This window comes from Corvus brachyrhynchos, unplaced genomic scaffold (genome assembly GCF_000691975.1).
Source record: "Corvus brachyrhynchos isolate BGI_N302 unplaced genomic scaffold, ASM69197v1 scaffold229, whole genome shotgun sequence".
Taxonomy (NCBI): domain Eukaryota; kingdom Metazoa; phylum Chordata; class Aves; order Passeriformes; family Corvidae; genus Corvus; species Corvus brachyrhynchos.
This window is the reverse complement of record NW_008240042.1, coordinates 6,775,608-6,798,889: the sequence shown is the minus strand read 5'-3', so window position 1 is coordinate 6,798,889 and position 23,282 is coordinate 6,775,608. Positions and strand designations below refer to the sequence as shown.

At 44.3% G+C, this 23,282-nt stretch overlaps 1 protein-coding gene across 2 annotated transcripts in view; it reads left to right on the top strand.

Annotated features, from left to right (window-relative positions):
• Positions 1-22,224, top strand: part of GPRIN3 (GPRIN family member 3) — a 33,553-nt gene extending 11,329 nt beyond the window's left edge. Inside the window, exons 1-2 of one of the 2 annotated variants that reach the window (XM_017744232.1) lie at positions 9,856-9,923; positions 13,540-22,224. In XM_017744232.1, coding sequence (XP_017599721.1) covers positions 13,632-16,004 — 2,373 coding nt within the window. In that variant the 5' untranslated portion in view covers positions 9,856-9,923; positions 13,540-13,631 and the 3' untranslated portion in view covers positions 16,005-22,224. Of the gene's footprint in view, positions 1-9,855; positions 9,924-13,539 lie in introns of those variants that run through there. The other variant, XM_017744230.1, reaches the window with a different exon arrangement.
• Positions 22,225-23,282: the final 1,058 nt, after the last annotated feature.

Below are 23,282 nucleotides of genomic sequence, written 5' to 3'. Positions count from 1 at the left end.
AAATATTTTTCTCCTGTTGCCTTGGAGTAGAACAAACCCAACAGTTTTCCTGTGGCTGCCCACACCTGTGGCTAAGAACTGTTAATAAATAGATGAGGGGGCAGAGTGAAGAGAGCTGAGATAATGAAAATCAAGCTACAGTAATTACCTGGACTGTGCTGACCAGCAGCTGAGCAGGGATGGAGGGCAAGGCTTCCCACCTCAGTGACAGCCAAGTTTCTTGCAGTGTGGCCTGAGTGTTTGATAATATGGTTATACAATGAATACCTGATGAATTGCTCTCAGTTTCCCAGCTCTGTAGCCTGGACTTACTTGATCCTCTGACACAATCTGCCTCTGTCCACATACTACTTCCATTTGTTCTTGGTCTGCTCTGAGTTCACTTGCTCTGGCACACAGGTTACAGATTTATAGGAGAGGTGTTTCAGAACAAATTGCCAGCCTTGCTCTCTGCAAGAGAAGCAGCTCATCTGTAAGAAGATGAAAAGATAATTGAGTTGCTGGCTCAGTATCTCACTGACTGCTGCCCTGTTTACACTGGATGTTCCCTCTTATCATATGTTCATACCCCGTCTGATCCCATGCCCCACCCGAGCTTTCTGAAGAGCAAGAGCAATAACAGAGCCCTTTCCAAAAGTGCTTACCTCCCTGTATGAACACTTATGAATCTGCAGTGGTTGCAAGTACTTTTCTTGGGTGGAGTATGTGCAAGTACTTTTCCTGGGTCTGTAACATCCTTTGCTTGTTCAGCTTTAAGGTGGTGGCTTTGTGGGGTTTGGTTTTTTTCTTTGTAAATGCTAGCAGCAGTGTATTCTGTACACTTGTTTTGTTTCCTGGTTTTGAGTCTAGGAAGGGAAGGAACTCATTTTAATGTTTTTTCAGTAATATTGCAGAGGTGAATCACTAAAGCCAGAATTACTGGGCTCATGATTGCATGGCTTTTAGTAGTAGATGATGAGATGTAGAAGAAAGGTGTTCTGTAGTTAAATCACTGGCATTAGATACCAGCTGCTGCCTAGCTTTCTCTGTGATCTTCATCTGTGTTAGATTGTATTGAAGAGGCAGAAAAAGTAAAGGTTCCTACCTTTGGTCTGTATCTTGCCTGCTTAAGTGATGAATGTTTAGCATCTCTGTGCTCCCATGTAGCATCCAGCAAAATGGCAGCATATGTTAGAACTTTCTGGCATTTCTTGGGTAAGAACAGGAATTAAAAAAATTATCTTTTCAAAAATATTGAGCAACTTTTGAATCCTGCTGGCTTTACTGGTATTTCTGATTATTCAGCACTTTTGAGCATCAGACTTCTTTGATTTCAATGCCCAGCTTTAATCACCCAGATGAGGCTAGATGACTATCTTTGTTAGCATATATCAGATTTTATACGTATGTGTATGTCTGTCTTCAATCATGTAAGGATGCATAGTTTGTGGTAATTCAAATTGTACCCATAAACAGGATGTCAATAAAAATAAATTGTGGTCAGAAGCCTGCTATGCATTCGCAGCTGTCAGATGACTGGTTGAAGTATCTAGTGCTTATCTTCAAGAAGGTCCTACATGGAAATTAACCATCTTGTTTGGATTTTCATACTGGCTCTAAGGTTGCCACGTGTTTTCTCACTCTTTCAAGTGTGCCTCTGTGCATGGAGCATTGATGTTCAATGCGAGTCCAGTAATTAAACCCTAAGCCGTGAATGATCCTTTGTCATGCCCTGCCAGCTTCCACTCCAGCTGACTTAGAAATAAGGACAAAGCTATCCCACAGCCCTCCTCACTCACAGCTGTGCTCTAGCAAGGTACAGCTTGACCTTAGATCACTTCTAAGATCTGCAGGTTAAATATGCTGGCAGCTGGAGCAAGGGCAGTTAAAACTGCTCCAAAGAGGAGTAAAAAGCAGTGCAGCCTGATGGGAGGTGCTGGGCTTTAGGTGATAAACTCAGCAATTGCTTGGGGGTGCCTTTTTTTTTTTTTTTTTTTTTTTTTTTTTTTTTTTTTTTTTTTTTGAATGCTTGGGGGCATGATTTGCTTGGAGTGTGACATGAGAGGCTGGAAGGTGAGCTGGAGGGATAGCTGCCAGGTGAGTGCCAGTCATGCTGCCCACAGGGATGTCTGCTTTGGGCTTGGCCAGGTGGTCAAGGCAGCCAGTAAACCTGAGACTCATTTGAACTCAGATGTGATATGTCTTCTTTGAGCTGTCATTTTAATTAATGCTAATTATACTCATTAACCAGTTTGGCAGTCATCCTGAGGGACAGTGATTCAAGTCAAAGTTAATGTTTTTTACCAGTGCCTTCATCACTACATGCATTGCTTCAGTCACCTGATAAATGTAAATGTGAATTCCCCTGTCCTAAGAGCAGAAGAAATGAGAAGAGGTGTGCCCAGCAATAGGCTCAGTGTAAACCTTGAATTCTAACTTGGAAGACGCCAGCCTTTGGCAGAAGCAGGGATCTCACATCAGCCCGGTGTAAGCCTTGCACAGTTCTGGGCTGTGGACTGGACCATACACCTGGTATGGATAAGGCAGAGGTCTGGGGTAAGGATACGGCTGTGCCATACTGCAGTGGGCAAAGCTTTGGCTTATAACACCTGCTGTGTCTCAGTTCCCAGCCTGTTTTATTGAACTAGCCTCCAGATTTTGCACTGCTATCTCTTAAATATTGTCTGTCTTGAGGAAGTGATCCTGGGCTTAGTTTGCTTCCAACACAGATGGGACTTCCCAGGTCAGACACTAAATAAGGATTTATTTTAAGAGCACTGAGATTTTTAGGAATTCAGAAGCAGAGAATGTAATTATTCTTAAGCCTGTGAAAATCACATTTGAATCACAGTATAAAATGCCGCAGACAGTTGGGTACCTTAGTCCCCCTTCTTGAGGCTGGAAGGATAGAAGCACTTTGAATGTAGGGATAAAAATACATGTTTTGAATAAGCCATTGTTAGGAAACAATTCTGACAGAAGTGAGGATGGTTCCTGCAATTGTTAGTGTGTGAAATTTTTACACCCCTGTGCTGCCTGCAAGGGCAACTTTAAAAAGCTACTGCCATCGAACACCTGTGGGATAGCCTGCAAATAATGAGTTGTTCCAAAATAAGCCATCATACAGCACAGCTGTTGGTGATTTTCTTTGCTGTAGGAGGATGGAGGTGTTGAGAGAGTGACTGAGTTGGCTGCTTCACCCAGAGGAAGCACCACAGTCTTTGTTCAAGCATATCTAATTGCTGGATGGAGAAGACTTAAGAGCCTCTCTTTGTCTCAAAGAGCTCTCTGGCTACGTGGTGAATTTCAGGACCCAGAGTCAGGGTTGTAAGGTTTGGGAGCTGATTTTTAGCAAGGCTGAGTTGGTATCAGTGCCAGTACCACCTTTTGCTCAAGCCAAGAGCCAGAAGAACAGTAAGGTTCTCTCAATTTTACCTGATCAGATCTACCATAATGGCAGTCACTGACATCTGGGAGGTTTCTCAGATATATTTCAACACCTTCTGTCAGCTCTGGCTGGCGACCAAAGACAACCTGGTCTGGTTTATAGTTTTAATATTTTACCATCATTTTCCCATTTGGCATTGACCTTCCTTAGAGTCAGGTGACTGGAAGCCCTCACCCACCTACAGCACTTTGTACACCGTTAGGCTGTTCCATCATTTCTGGATATAAAGAACAGTGGTCTCGCTGATTATCTGCAGTACATGACAAGTGCTGCTTTCCCCACATGCCACATGCAGTTCTTCATCAGTTTGCCCAACAAGTACTGAATGAGGCACTGGTTTTGCCCAGTTCCGCTAGGGTCAGTGTTCAACAAAATAGTGTATAGTCTCAAGTAAAGAAAAAGAAGAGGCTGAGGCTGAGATGACAGCTTTTCATGTAATGGTCTCACTAAAGTCACATCATAAGCTTGAGTGACTGAGGTGAGCAGCTTAGAGTCCTTAGCTGGACACCCAGGTTTGAGTCATTGCCCTCAAAAGAGCATTTACCGGCATTGTAAAGATACCACAGAATTGCTCAGATCTTTTCCCTGAACACCAAAGGCCTCCAACCTGCAGCCATTTGGTTTCCTGCAGAGCCTCAATACATCAGACAAAAAGTGGCCCAGCTCATGGCGCTTCCTCTCGTGGGTTTTTTGAGGAGGTGTTTAGCAGGAGGCAGTTTACTAAGGAGATTATTTTGTTCTTTTTGCTGCTCTTACTGTCAATGACAGCCAGCAGCAGAGCAAAGTGACAACGTGAAAAAACAGGAAGCAACTGCTGAGGTGGCAGCCGGAAGAAGGCAGGATATTTTTAACTGTATTTTAAAAAAAAAAAAAACCCACGGTGATAGCTGTTTCAGCTGCCAGCCTCTCTATTCACATGAGTTGTGTTTTGTGATAGCCAGGAGGCAAGAGCAGACATGGTGAGATCATCATCATGCCTTTCTTAGGTTAATCACACAGTACAGAAAATTTCTGTTACAGTAATGACTGGGTAGGCACTGCATCCTTCTTCTCTAATTACATGCCATTTGGAGTAGTTCTTTTCCGTTAGGATAACGCCTGTAAATGACAATGGATACGTCCCTTGCCAGGTGCCTGTTATGTAAAGATCTATTCCCTTCTCTAAAACTGAGTCCAGCATCTTCATTAAAATAATATGATATATGAGGAGAAGTTAATTTTTTCAGATGGTGTGTGAGAGTTAAACATTATCATTTTTGGGTTTTACCTTATGCAAAAGATATTGATCCTGCTGTCAGCTCTTCCAAGGCAGAATTTCCTTACTTGCAAGGTTGGTTTTTAAAATAAGAAATGCTGCTACAATACATTTCTCTGGGCACTGATAATATGGTTATTCAGCAGCAAATCAGGCCTAATTATCTAGGGCGGTAACTCTGCTCCTGGGGACGCTTCAGCCATGAGATGAATGTTTGTATTCAGTGCACTGGGGGAATGCTCTTAAGGAAGTCATAATGAAATTCAGGAAGCTTCCTTTTGAGGACCTGAAAGCATGTTAGAAGTACATAACAGCCTTTGTCCCTAGAGCTACCCTTTCTAAGACACACCTACTCAGCAGTGGTTATGTTTTCCTGACCACACGAATGTGATTTTGGTCCTAGTCCAGCTTCCAGTGGATGGATGTCCATGTAAACTACATCATCCTGGTTGTTGCAAGTTGTCTGGGCAACAAGCAAGAATTGCAAGAATTGCGCGGGCAACAAGCCAGCATTATGCTTTCATCCCTGAAGATGAGCACTCTGCTTTATAATGAAGTCACGTTGGTATTGCTGTGTAGGAAAAAGGTATTTATTGTTGGCTACTGCTAAACTGCTCTCAGGAAAAATTCATGAAGGGCTTTTGTTTGTCAGCTGTCAACATTCAAATGCAGTCAGCTGAATAAAATGCATTAATGAGGGGTTAGATTTCACCACACTTTTATAGACAGAAAGATAGCAGGATAGGTAAGGAGTGAAATTCCCATTGGTCAGTTAGAAATTCTGTTGCTTTCAACACCAAATACAAAAGTGGTGTTTGAGAGGTCCTTATTACCCTCCTGTTTACATTCCTCAAACACCGAGTCTTGTTTTTACACAGTAGTAAACTGAAGGAAAGTAAGCAGTGGCAGTGAGCTGTATGCAGTCACCTGCCTGATGTGGACAGCAGGTTGCTGGTTTCCTCTCATGTGCATGTGTCAGGAGTGTGCACGCAGGCCTTCCTCCTGAAACATGGCTTACCCTTGAAGTCGGGCTGCATTTCCTTAAAAATGACTTCCAGGGTCAGACACTGAAGTAAGAAAAAACTGCTGATAAATAATGAGGCTAAACACAATAACATGCAACAACAAAAAAAAAAGGTTTTACCCACATATCGCCTCCCCTCCAGGGTGGCCCAGGTAGGAATATTGCTGTAGCTTATGCAACTGTTACAGCTGCCTCAGCCAGTCAGCATAGTTGTTGTTTGATTTAGCTGTTTTCATAAAGCCATTTATCCTTCCCTTTCACCTTGGAGGAGAAAGACTGATGGGCTCTTGGTGGTGCTCTGCAGCAAGCCTGGTATTCAGCAGGGACTCTTGCATACTTACACGCATCGCCGAAGAAAGCCTTTTTTGGGCTGCTGTAGCCCTGGGAAGAGGTGTGCAGGGAGAGAGCGTGTCCTTGCAGCCCCTGCTGATGCCCAAGGCCCCTGTCTGCAACAGGGAGCATGCTTGGGAGGGTGAGCTGAGCGGGGAAGTAGAGGGGCAGGAGGACACGGGGAGAAGAGTGTGGAGGTGATGCATGGTCAGGCTGTCATCCAGCCCTCTTGTGGTTCCTTCCCATGCCACCCTCCTCTGACCATGTGTGGGGTTCTTTGGAGAGATTCTAGAAGCAGTGGTTATATGAGGATCTGAGCTTCTCCTGGAAAAGGCTTTTAATCTGTGAGAAAGGAGTGAGCTGTGAAGGCTCAAAACTTTGATGGCAGCAGATGATAACACAATTCTTAATCTAAACCAGGATTTTCAATCTCCTTGCCAAATGTCTTCTAGCTATCTTCTCAGTACTGTATTTTCTATCACTTCTAAATACTGGTTTTTCTTGCTTTAAAATGTTGGAGTTCAAGGCAAATCCATTTTCTTTCTGGAAATGTGGGAGAGTTTTGCTAAGCCATGGTGCACCCATAAATACATAACCACTTGATTCTTACTCCCATGCAAACAAGATGCTCTTGCCGCACATTCACAGCATGTGCCAGCCTGGTGTCTTTGGCCATGGCCAGAGGACAATGACATTTCCAGCAGAGGCAGCCCAGCTTTCGGGATTGAGTTGCATTGTGGCATTGTTAACAGTGCCCGGGCTCCCACCAGGGCCTCGTCAGCTGGTGCCAGAGCTGGATGTGGGGGTTGCTGCTTGTCTCCTGGCCAGGGCAACATGGGTGCTGCCCACAGGGAACAGATGGGACATGGGCTGGAACATCCTGTCTCCAAGCAGAGCTGTATTTCCTTTTACATGGACATCTTTCTAATTGTAGGGTAACTGCCAGCAGGACAGTAGAGCTGAATCATGCTTGATCACCGCACAGTTTTTATTCTCTGTGCCTGCCTATTAAAAGCCAATTGCAGATATTCTCACACATTTGTCCCTGAGTGACTGCTGAGGTACCCATGTGTCCCTGGACTGCTTTGAGGTGTTGGGGCAAGGCCCTACTGAGGGCTCTTGGCAGGATGTACTTAAGGTTAGCCAGAAGCTGAGAGAAATTAAGAAAGGTGCAAAGCAGTTTGCTTTGCTTTGTGTTATCCCCAGAGGCCACTGTACCATTTGTAGGACTGGCTTGACACATTTTCTCATCTGTAGGTTGTGGGCAGCAGGATAAGCTGAGCTTTGTCCTTCCAAAGTGGAGTTCCCATGCTCCCGCACAGTTTTTATTCTCTGTGCCTGCCTATTAAAAGCCAATTGCAGATATTCTCACACATTTGTCCCCGAGTGACTGCTGAGGTACCCATGTGTCCCTGGACTGCTTTGAGGTGTTGGGGCAAGGCCCTACTGAGGGCTCTTGGCAGGATGTACTTAAGGTTAGCCAGAAGCTGAGAGAAATTAAGAAAGGTGCAAAGCAGTTTGCTTTGCTTTGTGTTATCCCCAGAGGCCACTGTACCATTTGTAGGACTGGCTTGACACATTTTCTCATCTGTAGGTTGTGGGCAGCAGGATAAGCTGAGCTTTGTCCTTCCAAAGTGGAGTTCCCATGCTCCCAAAGTGGAGTTCCCATGCTCTGCACTCTGTGGAGTTAGTCTATACCTGGCAGAGGGATGCAAGATGAGAGGAGTCAACAACCAGAAAAATGTGTTTCTTCAGCATGTACAGAATAGTGCTACATAAATCTTCAGTAGGTGTCAGGCTGATTGGCAGCCATCTCTTTTTGGCTGAAAATGGTAGTACATCTTGCCCTTGATTTTCACATGATTTTCCTCAGTTTACTACCATTACAAAGCAAAGATGAGTACTTAGCCTCTGGTTTTGTGTTTGGGCTTATTTCCTGTTTTTACCTCTGCCGTTTCCATTTCTCATTGTGTCATGGCATCTTTCTGAGCAGACCTGATAGATAGTACTTGTTTTGTATCAACATCCAGGGGGAGGAGCTCTGAGGTCTGGTGCACCCCAGTGAGAGCCCTGGCTGGATCTGGTTTTTCCTCAGGGCTGTTCATGTGACTCAGTTGGTAGTTCCAGCTGATTTAGTGTCATGACATGCATCACATGAGATTAAGAAGGGCTTCTAGTGCAGATGTTGGGAAGGGTTCTAGGAGAGGCTGTGGGGTTTTGTTTGGTGGCGTTTGCTTTAACGCTAAAATGAGTGGCCTAGACTTCCAGTGAGTAGGCTTGTACAAATAGAGGTCCTTTTCTCAGAGGGCATGCATGTGTGCACTGCACAGCATTTTGCATAGACCAGCTATGCTAAGGGGGTCCATGAGTAGATGTGCATTCATTTCCAAAGGTGATTAAAGTGTGTCCTTCCATCCAGAAAGTCCTTAAACTCCTGTGGCCAGCAGCAGGAAGGCTGTGGACAGGATCCATATCTTATGTGTGCTAGAGCTTTGAACTGGCCGGAGCCTTCAAGTGGATCAGATGTTTTTCTAAAGTAAACTTTCCTACCCCAAAAAATAACAAGGAAAACTGAAAAGCCTTTCAAGCAAACCCCCAGACACATAGAGTTAAAAAGCTTACAGATGAGAAATGTAATTTTTAATATAGTGAAAGGTAAAAATAAAGAGTTCAGGATCGTAGGGAGTTCTGAGCTGCAATAGGCTGTTGTCCTTCTGGGCTGAGTAAAGTCATATCAATTCAGTGGCTAGTGAGGGAATAAATAGGTATTTTGCAGTATCTGCTGAGGTGTTACAGAAGTTCTGCTAACTCACTCAGCACAGGCCAGTCAAAAGCAAACCAGCACATAGAATCACCCACTTTGCCTAATGTCCACACGGAGGGAGCTGCAGCCCTGTGGTGCTCAGTGTGTTACTTCTCCTGTCCAGCTCTCTGCCTGTCCCTGGCACAGGTTCCTGCTTTGTCTGCAGGTCTGACCTGCAAAAACATCTGCATTCCCCAGGTGTAGAAGGAGAACTGGGACTTAGAGCACCCTCTGCTTGAAATGCCAGCCCCATCTCTGGTGGGAATCACAAGTATGTGAGGTATCTGTGGAAATCCCCACCACCTCTTCCCTCCCTGTCATCACAGTGAGTAATTTGTCTCCTGTCAGCATCCCAAAACACACTGAAAGATGGAAGTTCTGCCTCTTGTATCTTACCTCTTCAGGCAAACTCTTAAGTATTTTAATGAATGTGTCCTTGTTTTGTGCTGTCTTTCATTTGTAGTGCCAGTCTTTTTGATCCCACAGATAATTAGGAGAAAATAACCCATAAAGCAAATTTTTCATGGAAAACAGAATAACAAACACTCTTTGACATTGAAAAGAGGGAAAAAAAACCCCATTGGCTGCAGAATTAGAAGGATGCAAGTGCATTTTTATGTTTAAAATTTAAAGAAATGTGTTTTATTTTCGATACATTTAGTGGTCTAATACGAGTTCAGGTGAGTCATTGTCTTTTTCCTCAGAGCAGGAGAAGAGAACAGAGACTGAATTCCCACTTCAGCAGATGTTTATCTCTGTTCTTAACCAATGTGGCTGTATAATGATTTTTGTGGTGATCTGAGAGATCTTGTAAGATTAGAACTATTAAGAGCAAGTGTTCAGCTCTTCCTTTTGCGGAGACAAGGTTGAAGAGAGGGCTCAAAGAGTAGGGGACTCAAGGAATGGAAATCCAGAATTGGGAAAGGGGTGCTTGATTCATTTGGGAGCTGCTTTTTAGTTGTTTTTACGGTTGAGGATAGGTGGAGATGCTGACAGTCTTATTTGTGCTTTTGCAGATTTTCAGATTTCTTCCAGAGGAGATGGAAGGCAGAATCTTACATAGGAATTTCCTGAAAATGTATTGGTTTGTATTATGAAACATGCAGACTTTCTGGTTTTGTTGACTTTCTCATAAGCAGCAAGAGTAAAAATTGCAGTGTTGTTTTATTGGGGGTTGGGTATTACTGAAATAAATAGGAGTTTCTTTACATTGTCTGCATTGAGTTGCCAGGAAAATTCTTGGGATTTGGGGTTTTTTGGGTTTTTTTAACCGCACATAAAAAAGACCTACTCAGTTACAAGACTCCATGAAGGTCTGCTGGCCATGCAGGGACCCTCCCAATAGGTCTTTAACTAGAAAACATAGACTTTGCTAAAGTTAGAAACCTCTTGTTGCTAAAGGTCCACAATAATTCTTTGTTGAGATGAGATTGACACAGGCAGGCTAATTTAATCTGCAAGAATAAGGGTAAGGAGAACTCTGTTGGTGTAGCAAATCTGTTCTTATTACTAAAACTTGATTTTGACCTTTGTGGAGATACTAATTTTACCTCCTGTTAAAAGAAAACTTTGTATGATTGCTCCAAGTCTGATGTACAAGACTTGAAAAATTCATCAGCAATCTTGATTTGTTTTGACATGTTTTTTGGCCTTCTACTGAGTTTTGTATTTCTGTTTTTCCTACATATTTGCTTGTAGGCAGTGTTGTTTGTTTGTTTGAATCCTCATGGTCTTGGCAGTTGAGTAGTGTTGCCCACAGGTCCCAACGTTGTTCTTCATTCCTATGTAACAGGACTCAAATAATAAAAATGAGACAATAATCATAAATGAGATTCCAATAGTAAAAATGCCTTTCTAGTTCTGTAATCTGTAGGGCTTCCTTGCTGCTCTCTTTCATAAGACTTAGCTTTTTTTCTGATTTTTATTAATTCTTAAGTTAGAACATTTTCTTAAATTACCATGTTTATTTAGACTACTTCAGTGCCTTTGGCTCCTGTCATTAGGATGGCTTAGTGACAAGTCTAGAAAATAGCTCCATGACTTTGACAACAAAGTCTTTATAGAAACCTTTTCTCATAAATTGACTCATTTGCAGAGCCATTCCAGGCAGAAGAATGATCCACCCCCTGCCCCACATTCAAGGGCCAAGCAAAATGTCTGGACTGTGCTCAGTTGTCCCACATCAGAGAACAGGTCCAGCTGGGTTTTCTGGGGCAGAATTTCTTCTCTTGACATATGTCAAGGGCTGGTAGCAGAATCTCTTTTAATTACCATACGAGGCAAACATTTAACTCTATGTTTCAGGTGATGCTGGTGAAGAGCCACTAAAGAGATGGGGAGAATTCATGCAGGGGTTCAGACCAGAACTAACTCATTTAATTGAAAAATTAGGACTCATTGCCCTGTTGAGTGGGTATGAGTTAAAAGATAATGCTCCAGTGTGCAGATTGCCTTGCCCAGGTTTTGTATAATGATGAACCAAACTGATTTTCTCAGAAGTCTTCATTTCTTCTGACACTGTTTGCTGAGTAGTACATCTCATCCTAAAAATGGGGATTGGTTTTGTTCCATTATTTGCTTAATTTTTCTTTCTGGATCTAAAAAATAAGGAAAAAAAAATATATGTGAGCTGCCCAGTTGTATATACTGGTTTGGTTTGCATCGATATTTGGAAAAGGAAAGAAGAGAGTAACAGAATTTAGTCCAATGGATACCCAAAGCCATCTGCTCCTCTCCTCGCAGCCGTTACATGTTTATAGCACAACAGCGTGAACATGGAATGTCTGTCCTTCCTTCAGGACTATGCTGGCTGTCTCTAAAGTGAGAATAAAATGAAGGCAAGATGTGTTGTAGGCAGCCACAAACTTCCATTGATTTTCAGCCTGATTTACATACTTTTAGTACTTCTCAAAATGCTTGGCAATCCTTAGCCCTCCTGGAAATCCCTTGTGGGGTGATGCTGGGCTTCTGTCACAGAGTGCAGCTAAGGGACTTGGAATCCTTCAGAGGCAGGATTATAGTTTCTCAGGGCTGGCTTAACCCAGCAGATTATATCTCTGTGGTTGGACAGAGCCCAAAGAGGCAGTAAAAAAATAATACATTTTTAATATCTGGAAGACAGAAAGCTTAATGAATAAGTAATAAGTTGCAGCACTTTCCTTTTCTTAGAAAAAATAGAGTGGCTGTATTTTTTTAAATTTTCCTTCATTGAGCAGTTTTCTCCTGTTGCTCTTTTAAAGTATCCTAAGGTGCTGAAACTTAGGACTGATTTTACAGAAACTAAGGAAGTTATATCACTGTAATCCAGGCTGAGAGAAGGAGAGTAGAGATTTTTCTGGAAAGGGTTTTGTTGATTTTGCTAGTGTGGAGGAAGGGTCTGGAACAGCTGAGTGGTTGCACTCTGGAAAGGGTTTTGTTGATTTTGCTAGTGTGGAAGGGTCTGGAACAGCTGAGTGGTTGCACCGCTGCTTCCAGCAGCATCTCCCTAGTAATGTAGCAAAGGAGATCCTACTGTGTGCCTGCAGAGATGGGCACACGAACAGGTACAGCAATGTTTCCATCATCAGGTTAACAAAACCTGGGTGTCTCCCAAGTTACATACCTGTATTTTGCTGGCAGCATAAGCCAGTGAAAGCTTTTTAAACAAGCCCAGATAGCCTGCAGTTTAAAAGAAGAGTGGGATGAGATTCTATCACTGGCCACCACCACTCTGCTGATACGGATCCCGTCCTTGATCTCTAGAAGCGTCCAGGTTGGGCAGTGCTAAGCCCGTTGGAAAGCCAGCAAGCACATTTGGAAAACACCTCATGTTTGAAGCAGTGGTTTCTCTGCAGTCCTGGCATGACTCCAACCTGGATAACTCTGTTCTACCTGCTTAAAATCCCTCCTCCAGGTTTCCCTGGATATGGCATGAACCCCTCCTGTTCTGCGGTGCTGCAATGCTCCCCATTCGATTTCATACCAGCTACTCGTAAATTGATTTCTAGGTCATCTCTACCCCCATTTATTAATCAAGCTGGCTTCCTTGTAATTATTTCAAAGGATCTAAATGTGAGAGCAGTATGTGCACAGCTCTGGAGTGCAGTACCTTCTCTTGGTTTTTATCTGCATCACACAGCAGGTTGTGATCCCTCCATATTCCTTTTACCAGTGAGGTTTGGGTTCATCCACATTAGTCTAAATTGACCTGTTGCCCCCTGTGACTGTCCTTGTTGGTAGTGGAGCCAAAATGGCTATCCTTGAGAAGAAAGGGGAACTGGAGCTCACTGAAGATGTGGGATCCACTCAGACCTAGGGATCTGTTCTTCACATAGGCATTTCCTTCCACAGGTGGCTTGCTAGAGAATATTGTCACAGTGTTTTTATTTTGTGACTCAAACTTCCACACAAAGTCCATACCTCTTCTTTCTTTTCATATTTCTTTTTTTTTTTCCTCCCTCCTGGCATGTCAGTGTTTTGCTAAATGTATCAACAACAGAGGAGCTGTTGTTGCTTTGTCCCTAGTATTGTTTTTTCCATCCAGACCTCGGAACTGGGAGATCGTTGAAATCTGTGTCTTTTTTGTGACTTTCAGGCAGAATTGGGTGCTTCACTTTCCCCTTTGCCTGCAAGTATTTCTCTTCACACTATAAAATCAATTAGCTCTGGGTACTTTTTCTTAAATTTGACTGCCGCTAACACTGTGTTTGTTTCATTAACAGATTAGCTTCACAGGAAACCTGTCGCCGACAGCCTGCCCAGTGAGAAAACTCCAAGGAGAAGCTGAGGACAAACAACATCTCGAAGACAGTCCATGGGGACTGTACCAGATCCTCTGAGATCTGCCAAGCTTTCCCTGGTCTCAACTTCTGCAGAGGAGGAGCACCTGGGAGACCTGCAGCCTGCTAAGCACCAGCCCCAACCCCCCAGTGGTGAGAGGGCTAGCAATGGCTTCCCGTGCACCCCGTCCAGCTCAGCTGGGGTCTGCTCGTTCGACCTGAACTGCACAGCTGCTGCCGGCACACAGAGCTGTGAGTGGTACCACACAGATGATGACAGCCAGCAGGAAGCCTTTTCTCCCAGGCTGGCTAGCACAGCTGCAGAGGTGCATCCTGCAGATGTGAAGCCTGCTGGTTGTTCCCAGCCAGCGGGCATCCAGGCTCCGGCAGTGCCAGCCCTTGCGGCAGGAGGAGCCCTCTTGGCAGGGCAAGGGCCAGAGATGATGCCAGCCCCCCAGAGCTCCCGGCAGTTTGTGCAAGGCAGCCAGGCCAAAACGAGCTCCCTGACACAGATAGATGACTCTGCCTTGAAACCTCAGGGGAGTGATGATCAGCCAGCGCTTGAAGTGTTAAATTATTCTTCCCCTGGTGATCCTGTCGGGGTTAATCAATTCTGTCATACTTCTCAGGCAAACCTTCTGCAAACAGGGGAAAAAGACAGGGCGGCAGAAAAAAATGATTCCACTGTGTGTCAGTCAGCCTTGCCAGCAAGGCAAGCTGAAGCTGACCTGGGGAGAGTCGCACAGACCATTCTGGAGGCAAAAAGCGGGACTGCAGACATGGCACAGTCGCAGCCCTCAGATAAAACTGAAGCAGTGCAGAGCAGTGAGGCACCAGCCCAGTCTGGCCACGGGAGTCCACGTCCTGTACACAACCTGGACCCCACGCCTGGGAGTCCAAACCCCACCCAGCTCTCCAAATTCAGAGAAACAGGTACAATGACAGCTCAGTCAGAGAGCAGCCCTTTTACTCAGGAAGCTGTAAGCAGGACATGGCGAGATGCTGAGGTGCAAGCCGTGGCTACCGTGGAGAGCAAATCAGCTTCCACCAGTCCGAGCATCTTTGCTGCCTTCTTAAAAGGGAATCTTCCTCCAGAGGAGAAGGAAGAACTGCACATAATTTACCAAGGAGGTATGGGGCTGAGCCAGGCTGCACTTACTGAGAGTTTATCCTCACAACAAAACTTCCCATGTTCTCCTGGTATCACATCAAAATCGACTGTTGTGGCTGGGACTGCTTCAGCCCAAACCCAGCCTGTCAAACCGCCTGGAGACGTGGTGTCTCCAGTATCAGCAGATAATGCGAAACCTCTTCTCTCCTGCTCCCCTGCAGCTGTTACCTCCCAAGGAACATCTGTAGGTAATGCTGAAATGACCAGTGCAGCTCGTGATGTCAAGGATGCTGCTCAGCTGGCAATGGATGCTCCAGTCCCACCAAAGCCCATCCCAGTGGAGCAGCTTGACGTTAACTCCAGTAATCAAACTCCATCACAGTCTGGGACTGGTGCTGGTGAGCCAAGCACCACTTCCACCAATGCTGTCCCAGGAACTGGGAACAACGTGCAGGATCTCGTCCCTCATGTGGGAAGCAGCCGGTCACCTTTACTCTATGGCTTGGACAGTGAAGTCAAGCAGAAGGAGGTCCTGGGCAGCTCTGACCAAAAGCCTGTGCAAAGCAAGGGTGCAAGTCAAGGAGAGGCCAGTCCTAGTCAATCTGTGGTAAAAGCAAAGGAAGAAAACTTGGTGGTACTTGATCCTAAAGGAGGGGTGAATGTTGGCAGCCAGCCTGCTGCTGCCCATGTAAAAGCATGCTCAGAGGATGCGGGTAAGAAGGAGAGCAGAGGCCACGGAGACAGTGGCCAGTCTCAGATGGCTGGTGGCCAGAGCTTGCAGGCAGGACTGATGCCCAAGTTGAATGTGAGTTCTGCAGGTCTTGCCCCTCCTGTGCCAGTATCGGCAGCTCCCCAGCAGCAGGGCCTCCAGGCCAGGGAGTCCAGACATGAGCTCCACACTGCAGCAATTCCTGCTTCTGCTCCAGCTGTGCCGAACCTGGGGGAGAACAAAAAGCACTCCACCCCAGCCATGGAGGCAAGAGTACAGGTGAAGCAGTCCAAACACGTCAGGGATGTTGTTTGGGACGAGCAGGGAATGACTTGGGAGGTTTATGGTGCTTCCCTCGATCCAGAATCCCTGGGAATCGCTATCCAGAACCACTTACAGAGACAAATACGGGAACACGAAAAACTGATCCGGGCCCAGAACAATCAGACCCGGAAATCCATTTCCTCGGATACATCCTCAAATAAAAAACTGAAAGGGAGGCAGCACAGTGTGTTCCAGTCCATGCTGCAGAATTTTAGGCGTCCTAATTGCTGTGTCCGACCTGCTCCCTCTTCTGTGTTAGACTGACATGGTTTGCAGGGGTGCCTAAATACCTGCGGTGGTGGAAAGAATCCCTCCCCTTGAGTCCTGCTGTTTGGTTGTGTAATTGGGGTTGTGATGCAACAACAGTGGAACATGATTCCCCTTTGTTTTCTGACTAGCCACATGCTCCATTCTGCCATTATTATTGTCACAGCTGGTGTATTTCCATGTTATGCCCCAACCTTGACTGCTGTCAGATGAAAAGCTAGGCACTTAGCAAAAGCACAAATTTCAATTGCCACCTTGCTGCAGGGAGAGCAGCACCTTCTGATAAAGCAGGAAGCAGAGGGATTGTCAGAATTATGGGAATTTATTTGTGTGCATTATGAGGTCTTGCTCAAAGGGGTGGACTGGGGGAAGCTGAGGGAGGTGGAATTGAGGTTCAACAGCTGTAAAGACCTAACACAAGACAACTTTCCTGGTTTGTAAGTTACCCACGCTGAGGCAAGTCCATGAACCAGGCTATGGACATTGATCACCGAGCAGCCTCACCTCTGTTGATACTGTGGGCCACTGTTCCCAGGTGAGCCCCAGGGAGCCCGGTCTTCCCCTCCTGTTGAAATGCAGAACCAGGCCAAGAATGAGGATCAAGACTGAAGGATTCTCTCTTTGGGAGCAGCTAAGGCAGTGGGACGTTGGTGGCCAGAAGGGGAGGTGAGAGAGATGCTTTTTTCCCCTGCAGTGGCCACTCAAGGTATAAGCCGGCAAGGCACAGGAGAGCGCATCGGTAGGTGGACCTGCATCCAGCAGGATGGTGCCCACCCTTACTCTCTGGTGCTCCTGCCAAGTCTTTAAAAAGCAGGAAGCCATTCTGCCTCCTCAGGTGGGGTGGGCAGCCCCTGCTCCCAGCCTCCTGTGGCGCTGAGCACCTCTCTTCTAAATCACTCTTGAAAGTGATGTGGATCTTTCTTCTCTCTCCAGATATGCACAGTAATGTTTTCCCATAGCAGCAGGCTTTCCTGTTCATTTGGGTCCATGAGCCTCCATGTCTAGTGTGTTATACTGGTTTTTTTTTTCCCTTTGAAGTCCTTAGCCAACTCTACTGTTTTTTTCCAGTATTTTGGTGCTTTTCTTGCTGCCTTTCATAACCCGAATACCATTTATTTAGCCTGTGTGTATTTTGTTTTACCTTACACTCTATATTATAAACCATTATACTGTTAACTTGAAAAATTTGCAGCAGTACTGAAATCTTGAGACAATCTTTGCTGTATTTCTGAACTTAGTTGTAGAAACTGCTAATAAAAGGTAGCTTAGTGACTGTTTCTCCAGAAGTATGATATACAATAATGTCTCAAATATATGTTGGTCACATTTCTCAATAATATTTTTCAACTTGGGAAATGTGTTTCCCAGTAGCTTTGTAGTTTGTCCACTAGAGTTCATTATGGGAGGCTGGGGAACTCCTGCAGTTTTTAGAAAATTTAGTTATCAATCCTGCAAAGCACTGATGATTTGGGTATTGTAATCCTGCAGAGTACTAGAGTTAAATAGGAGATGCTTTTAGTCCATTAAAGATTTTTCATGAATCATGATGATAATTTATTTCTGTCTCTAGTACCACACACCTGACTTACTCTGTAGATCTTACTCTTACAATTTACTCTAAATCTTACAGGTTTAAACAGTGTAAATTAGTATTAGTATCTTTTTTCTTTTCTTTTTTTTTTCCTGTGAAGCCAACCTGAGGTGGTCCCCAGTTATTTAGGAGGCCAGGCTTCTTGAGTATATCAACTGCCGTAGTAGCTGTTTCGGGGCGATTTTTCCCTAGCATAAAAGTAAAATACTGTAAGATACATTTTAACCCAGTGCAATGAAAAGTGTTGCCCCTAAGCATAGTACTGAATTGACTCCTCAGATATATACCAGGGGGCTTTATGTCACGTCCTTGTTCAATTTTTGTATGTTATTTAAGTCCTCTCCTACTTGTGGTGCTGAATTTTTAATTCTAAATCACCACATTAGAGAGTGTCTTCCCACTTCTGCCTACCAGGAGGAAAGTCTCCAGCCTTTTTTCTGTTAGTACTGCTGTTTCCACCCCCTTCCTAGTAGTGTCTGAGATGTGAGTATCACGTGAAATTTTGTGTGGGATTAATATTGACAGTATCATTAGGTCAGGTTAGTTGACAAGTTCAGTGTCTCTTCCCACATTGTGTCCATGTCAGCCCTGACGAGGTTCCCTGAGTTGTCTGCAGTTTTTGCTGTGTCCTGTCCAGGTCCAAGGCTCTGTGCTGCTCCTTTTGCCTCCCTCCTGCCCCTTCACTCACTAGCTGTTGCCCAGCCTGTCTTCCTGTGAAGCCGTGTCCCTTGGCTCAGCTCGCGTCCCCCTGTGCGCTCCCCTTGCTGTAGCTGTGAGCCAGCTTACTCTGAACTGTCCCTTTACAAATATGCTCAGTCTGAATATACAAGTTGATTGTCCTGGTTTTTTTTTTCCAGAGGAGAATAAACAGCTATCACTCATTCACTGATTTCCATGAATTTTATCCTTTAGCTTAAGCTCTGCAAAATGTTTTTAGCATATGGGTATGAGTTGCTTTATTGACACCAAACTGGGCTTGGCAATGAATGAGCAGATGCTGGGACAGCACTGGAATTAATGCTTCTTTGCAAGGAATGAGAGGTCTCCCCTGCCTCCTTGCAGCTTTTTTCAGCTGTGAGTTCCCCACAATAAATGACCTTTCTTCTAGGAAAATGTCACCAGTGCATTTGTACCACAAAGTGCCGATGGACAAGTTACTGAGTGGATGCGTCTGAATGACTTCATGGGCATAACTGAAAAAAAAAATGCAGTGCTCAGCCTGTGTTCAGGGCAAGTACTAGTGCAAAGAGGCAAGTTGTCCATGGCACTGTCTGGTGGGTGCAGAAGTCCTGCAGATGTGTGTTGGAAGCCAAGCAATGAAGTGCCAAAAGCCAACACATAAAAATGAGTCGATACTCACCAGCATATCTCATGGAAAATATTTTAGGTTTTGACTGTGCCTTGCTAGGGCAGACTGTAGGCAACCTGCTAGTTTAACACTGGTGATTAGTGCTTTCTCTTGCACTAGATGTCTAGGTGACAATGTGAATCCTCAGTGATGACACATCTTTCACCAACAGTGAAACAACCATGTTGGGGGTAGCAATTGGCAAATATTATGCATGTGAGTGAGCTTGTAGCAGCCAAGAAAGGCTGTTCTTGGTGTCATGTCAGTCCCAAAAATGAAAATGGGCTTGGAGTAGTGATGTGGCAGAGAGTAGGTGGAGATGATCTATGTGCCACCAACCCATTCTTTTTCTCTGCCCAATGACTCAGAATCATATTGCATTACTTGGATGGGTAACAACCAAGGAAATCCATTTGGGCTAATAAAACAGAAAATGCTTTGTTATTCCCAAGGGTAAATGTATATGAAAAATAAAGAAAAGTACCTGTGTTGTAGCCTAGCCAGTTGAAGTAACTCTTTAATTCATTTTATTTCAAGATCAGAGATTCTGGGAAACAAGCTATTTGTCAGGAAACCCTTCCCTGTCAGTTGCATCTCCTAGGAAGGCTGATGTAGCAAGAGCCATTAATAAAAGCAGTGAATAAGAATGGAAGCTTTACTTCTAGTTTCACTTGGGGCTTTCCACTAGGAAAGATGAGAACAAGCACATTTTGTTGTTGCCAATACAATACTTGAGTTGAAGGAGCATCTCTTTGCAGGCATTTTGCAATATAGTCCTGGATTTCTTGTGAGGCTGTGACATCCATCTTTGTGCACTTGGTTGGGATCTGCCAGCTTTGTGTTGTTTGGGCACAAGTGCTGAAGTTCTGCCTCGTTTCTGCTGACTTGGTTTGGAAAAAAAAGAGTGGGGAAAGAGCTGAAGGGGCAAGAAGGGGAATATCTGTCTTCTTCATTTCAGGTGAAGAAAACTTTCTTTTGAATGTAGAAGAAGAAGTTGCTGAGAAACATGGGCAGGGAAAGACCAAAGGAGAAGTAAAATAAAGTTGGTGTAGGTACTTCACAATGAATTCCCATTCCTATGTCTGTAAAGTCAGAGTTTTGCTTAAGTTTTGCCCACTTGTTTTCTGACCTCACTTTTTTTTTTATTTGTTGGTGTCCCATGTCTTTTAGGAAAATGAATGTTTCCAAAGGCTGTATATTTTGCTAGTATTTATAGATATATCCAAATAGGATTCAACAAAACCTCTAAGCAGTCAACCTCAGTTTATTACTGCTACTAAAACATAAGAGCTTGTAAAATGCACTGTTTGAAGAAGTATATTGAAGGGATTCAAAAAGGTGAATATATGCTCTAAAGATAGGACTAGCTTTTCTCTTGAGTTTCATTACTATGAAGTGTTAAAGTTAGAAATGGAAGTCCAAATGAAAATCAGTGTTGATGAGGAATTCAAATTGGCTGCCACTGGTTTTCAGTTTGGAAACTCCATGGAAATCTACCATACCAGTGTTTCATTAGTTAACTCAGTATATGCAAGGTTTGTAGGAAAGTACAAATTCTATTAACTTATTTGCTCCATTATCTTGTTCTGTGTCTGTCCTTCTACACCTTTTAAAAACTAATGCAAAATTTTACCACAACAGAGTAACTCTTTTGCACACGTCTTGTGGGAATGGCTGCTCTGAATGACAGACAACTGATTGTCAGACTCTGTGGGCTTAGAAAATTGAGGCCTGTGGTCTGAGGGAAACCCTTCCCTCCTTTTTCCCACCTCCCTGTTTCAGTAACTAATTTCTGCTGGTTTATGTTTTGGTGTCTCTGTGATGCCTGCATGAGTGGTCAGTATTTTCAGTTGTCCCAAAGACACACAGGTAGGTCCTTATCCAAATAGTGCACACTACCAAATATCTCTGGGTTCATTGGATGCTGTGGTGATCCATGGACCTGAACGTCAGCAGTTCCTGTAACTTGAACTGGCTGCAATATTCTCTTAGGGGCCTAAATTATCCCACTTGAGTCAGTGTAGGTGTTTAAAAGGAAGAATGAAGTATAACAGCTCAATTGAGCCAAACTGATTTTTATTTTTTTTTAAACTCTGAGATTTATTGTTTTTTCTGCTTTGGGCTTTTCTGAGTAGCTCTTCCGTCCTAGAGTTTATAATGTGGATTTTGCATCAAATTCTGGCAAAGAAGATTTTGCAAAGTGAAACCTACCTTTCATCATTCAGGCTTCTTTATAGAAAAAAATGATGTTATTACTGAGCCAAATCACACAGAGGGGAAATATTTTTTCCTCTAGGAAAACTTCTGCTGTAGGTAAGCTTATGTGTGTGTGTCCCTGTTTAAAAGGCAAGTACATGTGTGCAGGGCTCATGCATCACTCATGCTCTAATATGATTTTTTCCCTTTGCCCTGACTGAATGCTGGAGGCGTAGCATTTTCCACAACCTTGAGGAAAGTTTAAATCTTTCTCCTTATCTGGTTTCTAAAAAGCAGTCTGTGAGTGATAGGAAGCATCTGGTCTCATTAGGAACAGAATCATGTCAACTCGTCCTCATTTGAAATATTAGACCTTAAGTTTTTGTTAGCATTCTGCTGAGACTGACACTTTATGGAGTAGAAATAAATGACAAATCTTCCACCAAAGTCCCCAGCAGTTGTTTGCTGCAAAATTCGAGTCTCTCAGACACTTCTCAGCAGCTCTGCTACAACAGGTGAGAGGGTCCTCCTGACACTTCCCTTAGCTCAGTTCACAGTCAATAGTTTCAAGTACATCAAAAGCAAGTTTAGACACTGCCCTGAGGAATTTCCATTAAATGGAAGAGAACCGTTCGTGTGTTTGTGGCACATAAAATCACATCTGAGTTGTGAAGTAAAGGTCTCAGTGACACTGAAAAGTATTGGGAGTTTATGCCCAGAATTAAAGGTAGGGAGTGTATCTGAACTTTTAATTTCAAAAAACTATGGCCATGAATCAGCCAGCAGCAGAAGAAAACCAACTTGGAGGCTTCTAACAACAACTAATATTATTGTGGCTTTATTAATTTTATAGTTACACTGATTGAACGTGATGTAGTGTACAAAATAAAGCTAGTCTTAGGCTACCAGGTGTACCATAGCATTCATTTGAGACATACCAACAGAAGTTTGCATGTGAAAAGTCTTAAAGTGATACTAAAGCAATGTTACCCACCTGACCGAGTCCCTTAGGAATTTAATGTTTTGCTGTTTTACATCTGGTTTCCATGCTGAGTACAATAAAATGAGCACTGTCTTAATTATTCTGGGTCTCTGTTTGTAGGCTGACATGGGAAAAGAAAGGACTTTTATGGGTGAACATTCTGCCTGAATTTGTGAATGTGTGTGAGTCAGAGCAGAAACGAAGGGCTTTCTGGATTCAGGCCTGAGACCTGGTACCTTGCAAAGCTCAGCGTGGTGGCAGCTTCCCTGTGCTTTCCCTGCTGGAGAAGAGACCCATCTGCTTCCTTCTGTGTAAGTGCAGCTGCCTTTGCACAGCTGCCCATGAGCACAGGCTCTTCTGCATCAGCTGCTGCTCTGCCCTTTCGCACGAATTCACTCAGCCTTTCAACAACCCTCTGCCACACAACACCACATTACTCACCCAGCACAGCCACCCCTGAGCCGAGGTGGAAAAGGCAGCGTTTGAGCTCTGCGGTGTCACTGCTGTAGCAGATGGTCACCACTGCCCACCAGCACGCCTGCACACCACACACAACGCCGAGAGCCTCAGCATCACAGTGACCATTTTCCTACTCAAAAAAGGGAAGTTTTGTCTCATAGTACAAAAGAGCATAAGGTAACAGATTATGGCAGTGAAGCATTCTGACCCAGTGCTGTTACAGATAAGGCATATCTATGTACCTATCTTCCAGGGGGCATGAGGACCCCACCTTGGCACACACTTTCCTATGATGAGAAGACAGGAGCAGAACAGACTGAGATAAGGCAGTTGAATGGTGCCTCTTGCTACCAGTGATGTTCTGTCTGCTCACCCCAAGCTGGAGTGTATTCCCAAAAATAGTTTTTTGTGTTTCTCTGTTAGTGCCTTGTAGTTGTCCGGGTGCTTCAACTAATTGCCCAGTCCTTCAGGCAATTGCAGAGGGCATTTTATTAATGAGCTTTGCTGATTCCTTGTTGTATGGTTCAGGATCCTGCATGCCAGTGGCTGCCAAACATTAGTCCCCAAGCTGCCAGAGTGGGGTGCTTCCCTACGGTAGCTTGGTTCATTCAGCTCTGCGCTGCATTTGTCAAGGTCTCTTAGTAGGCAGGAAAGCTGAGGTCTCCCTTTTGTGCTTCATCCTTGCAGCCTTGCTGCAGT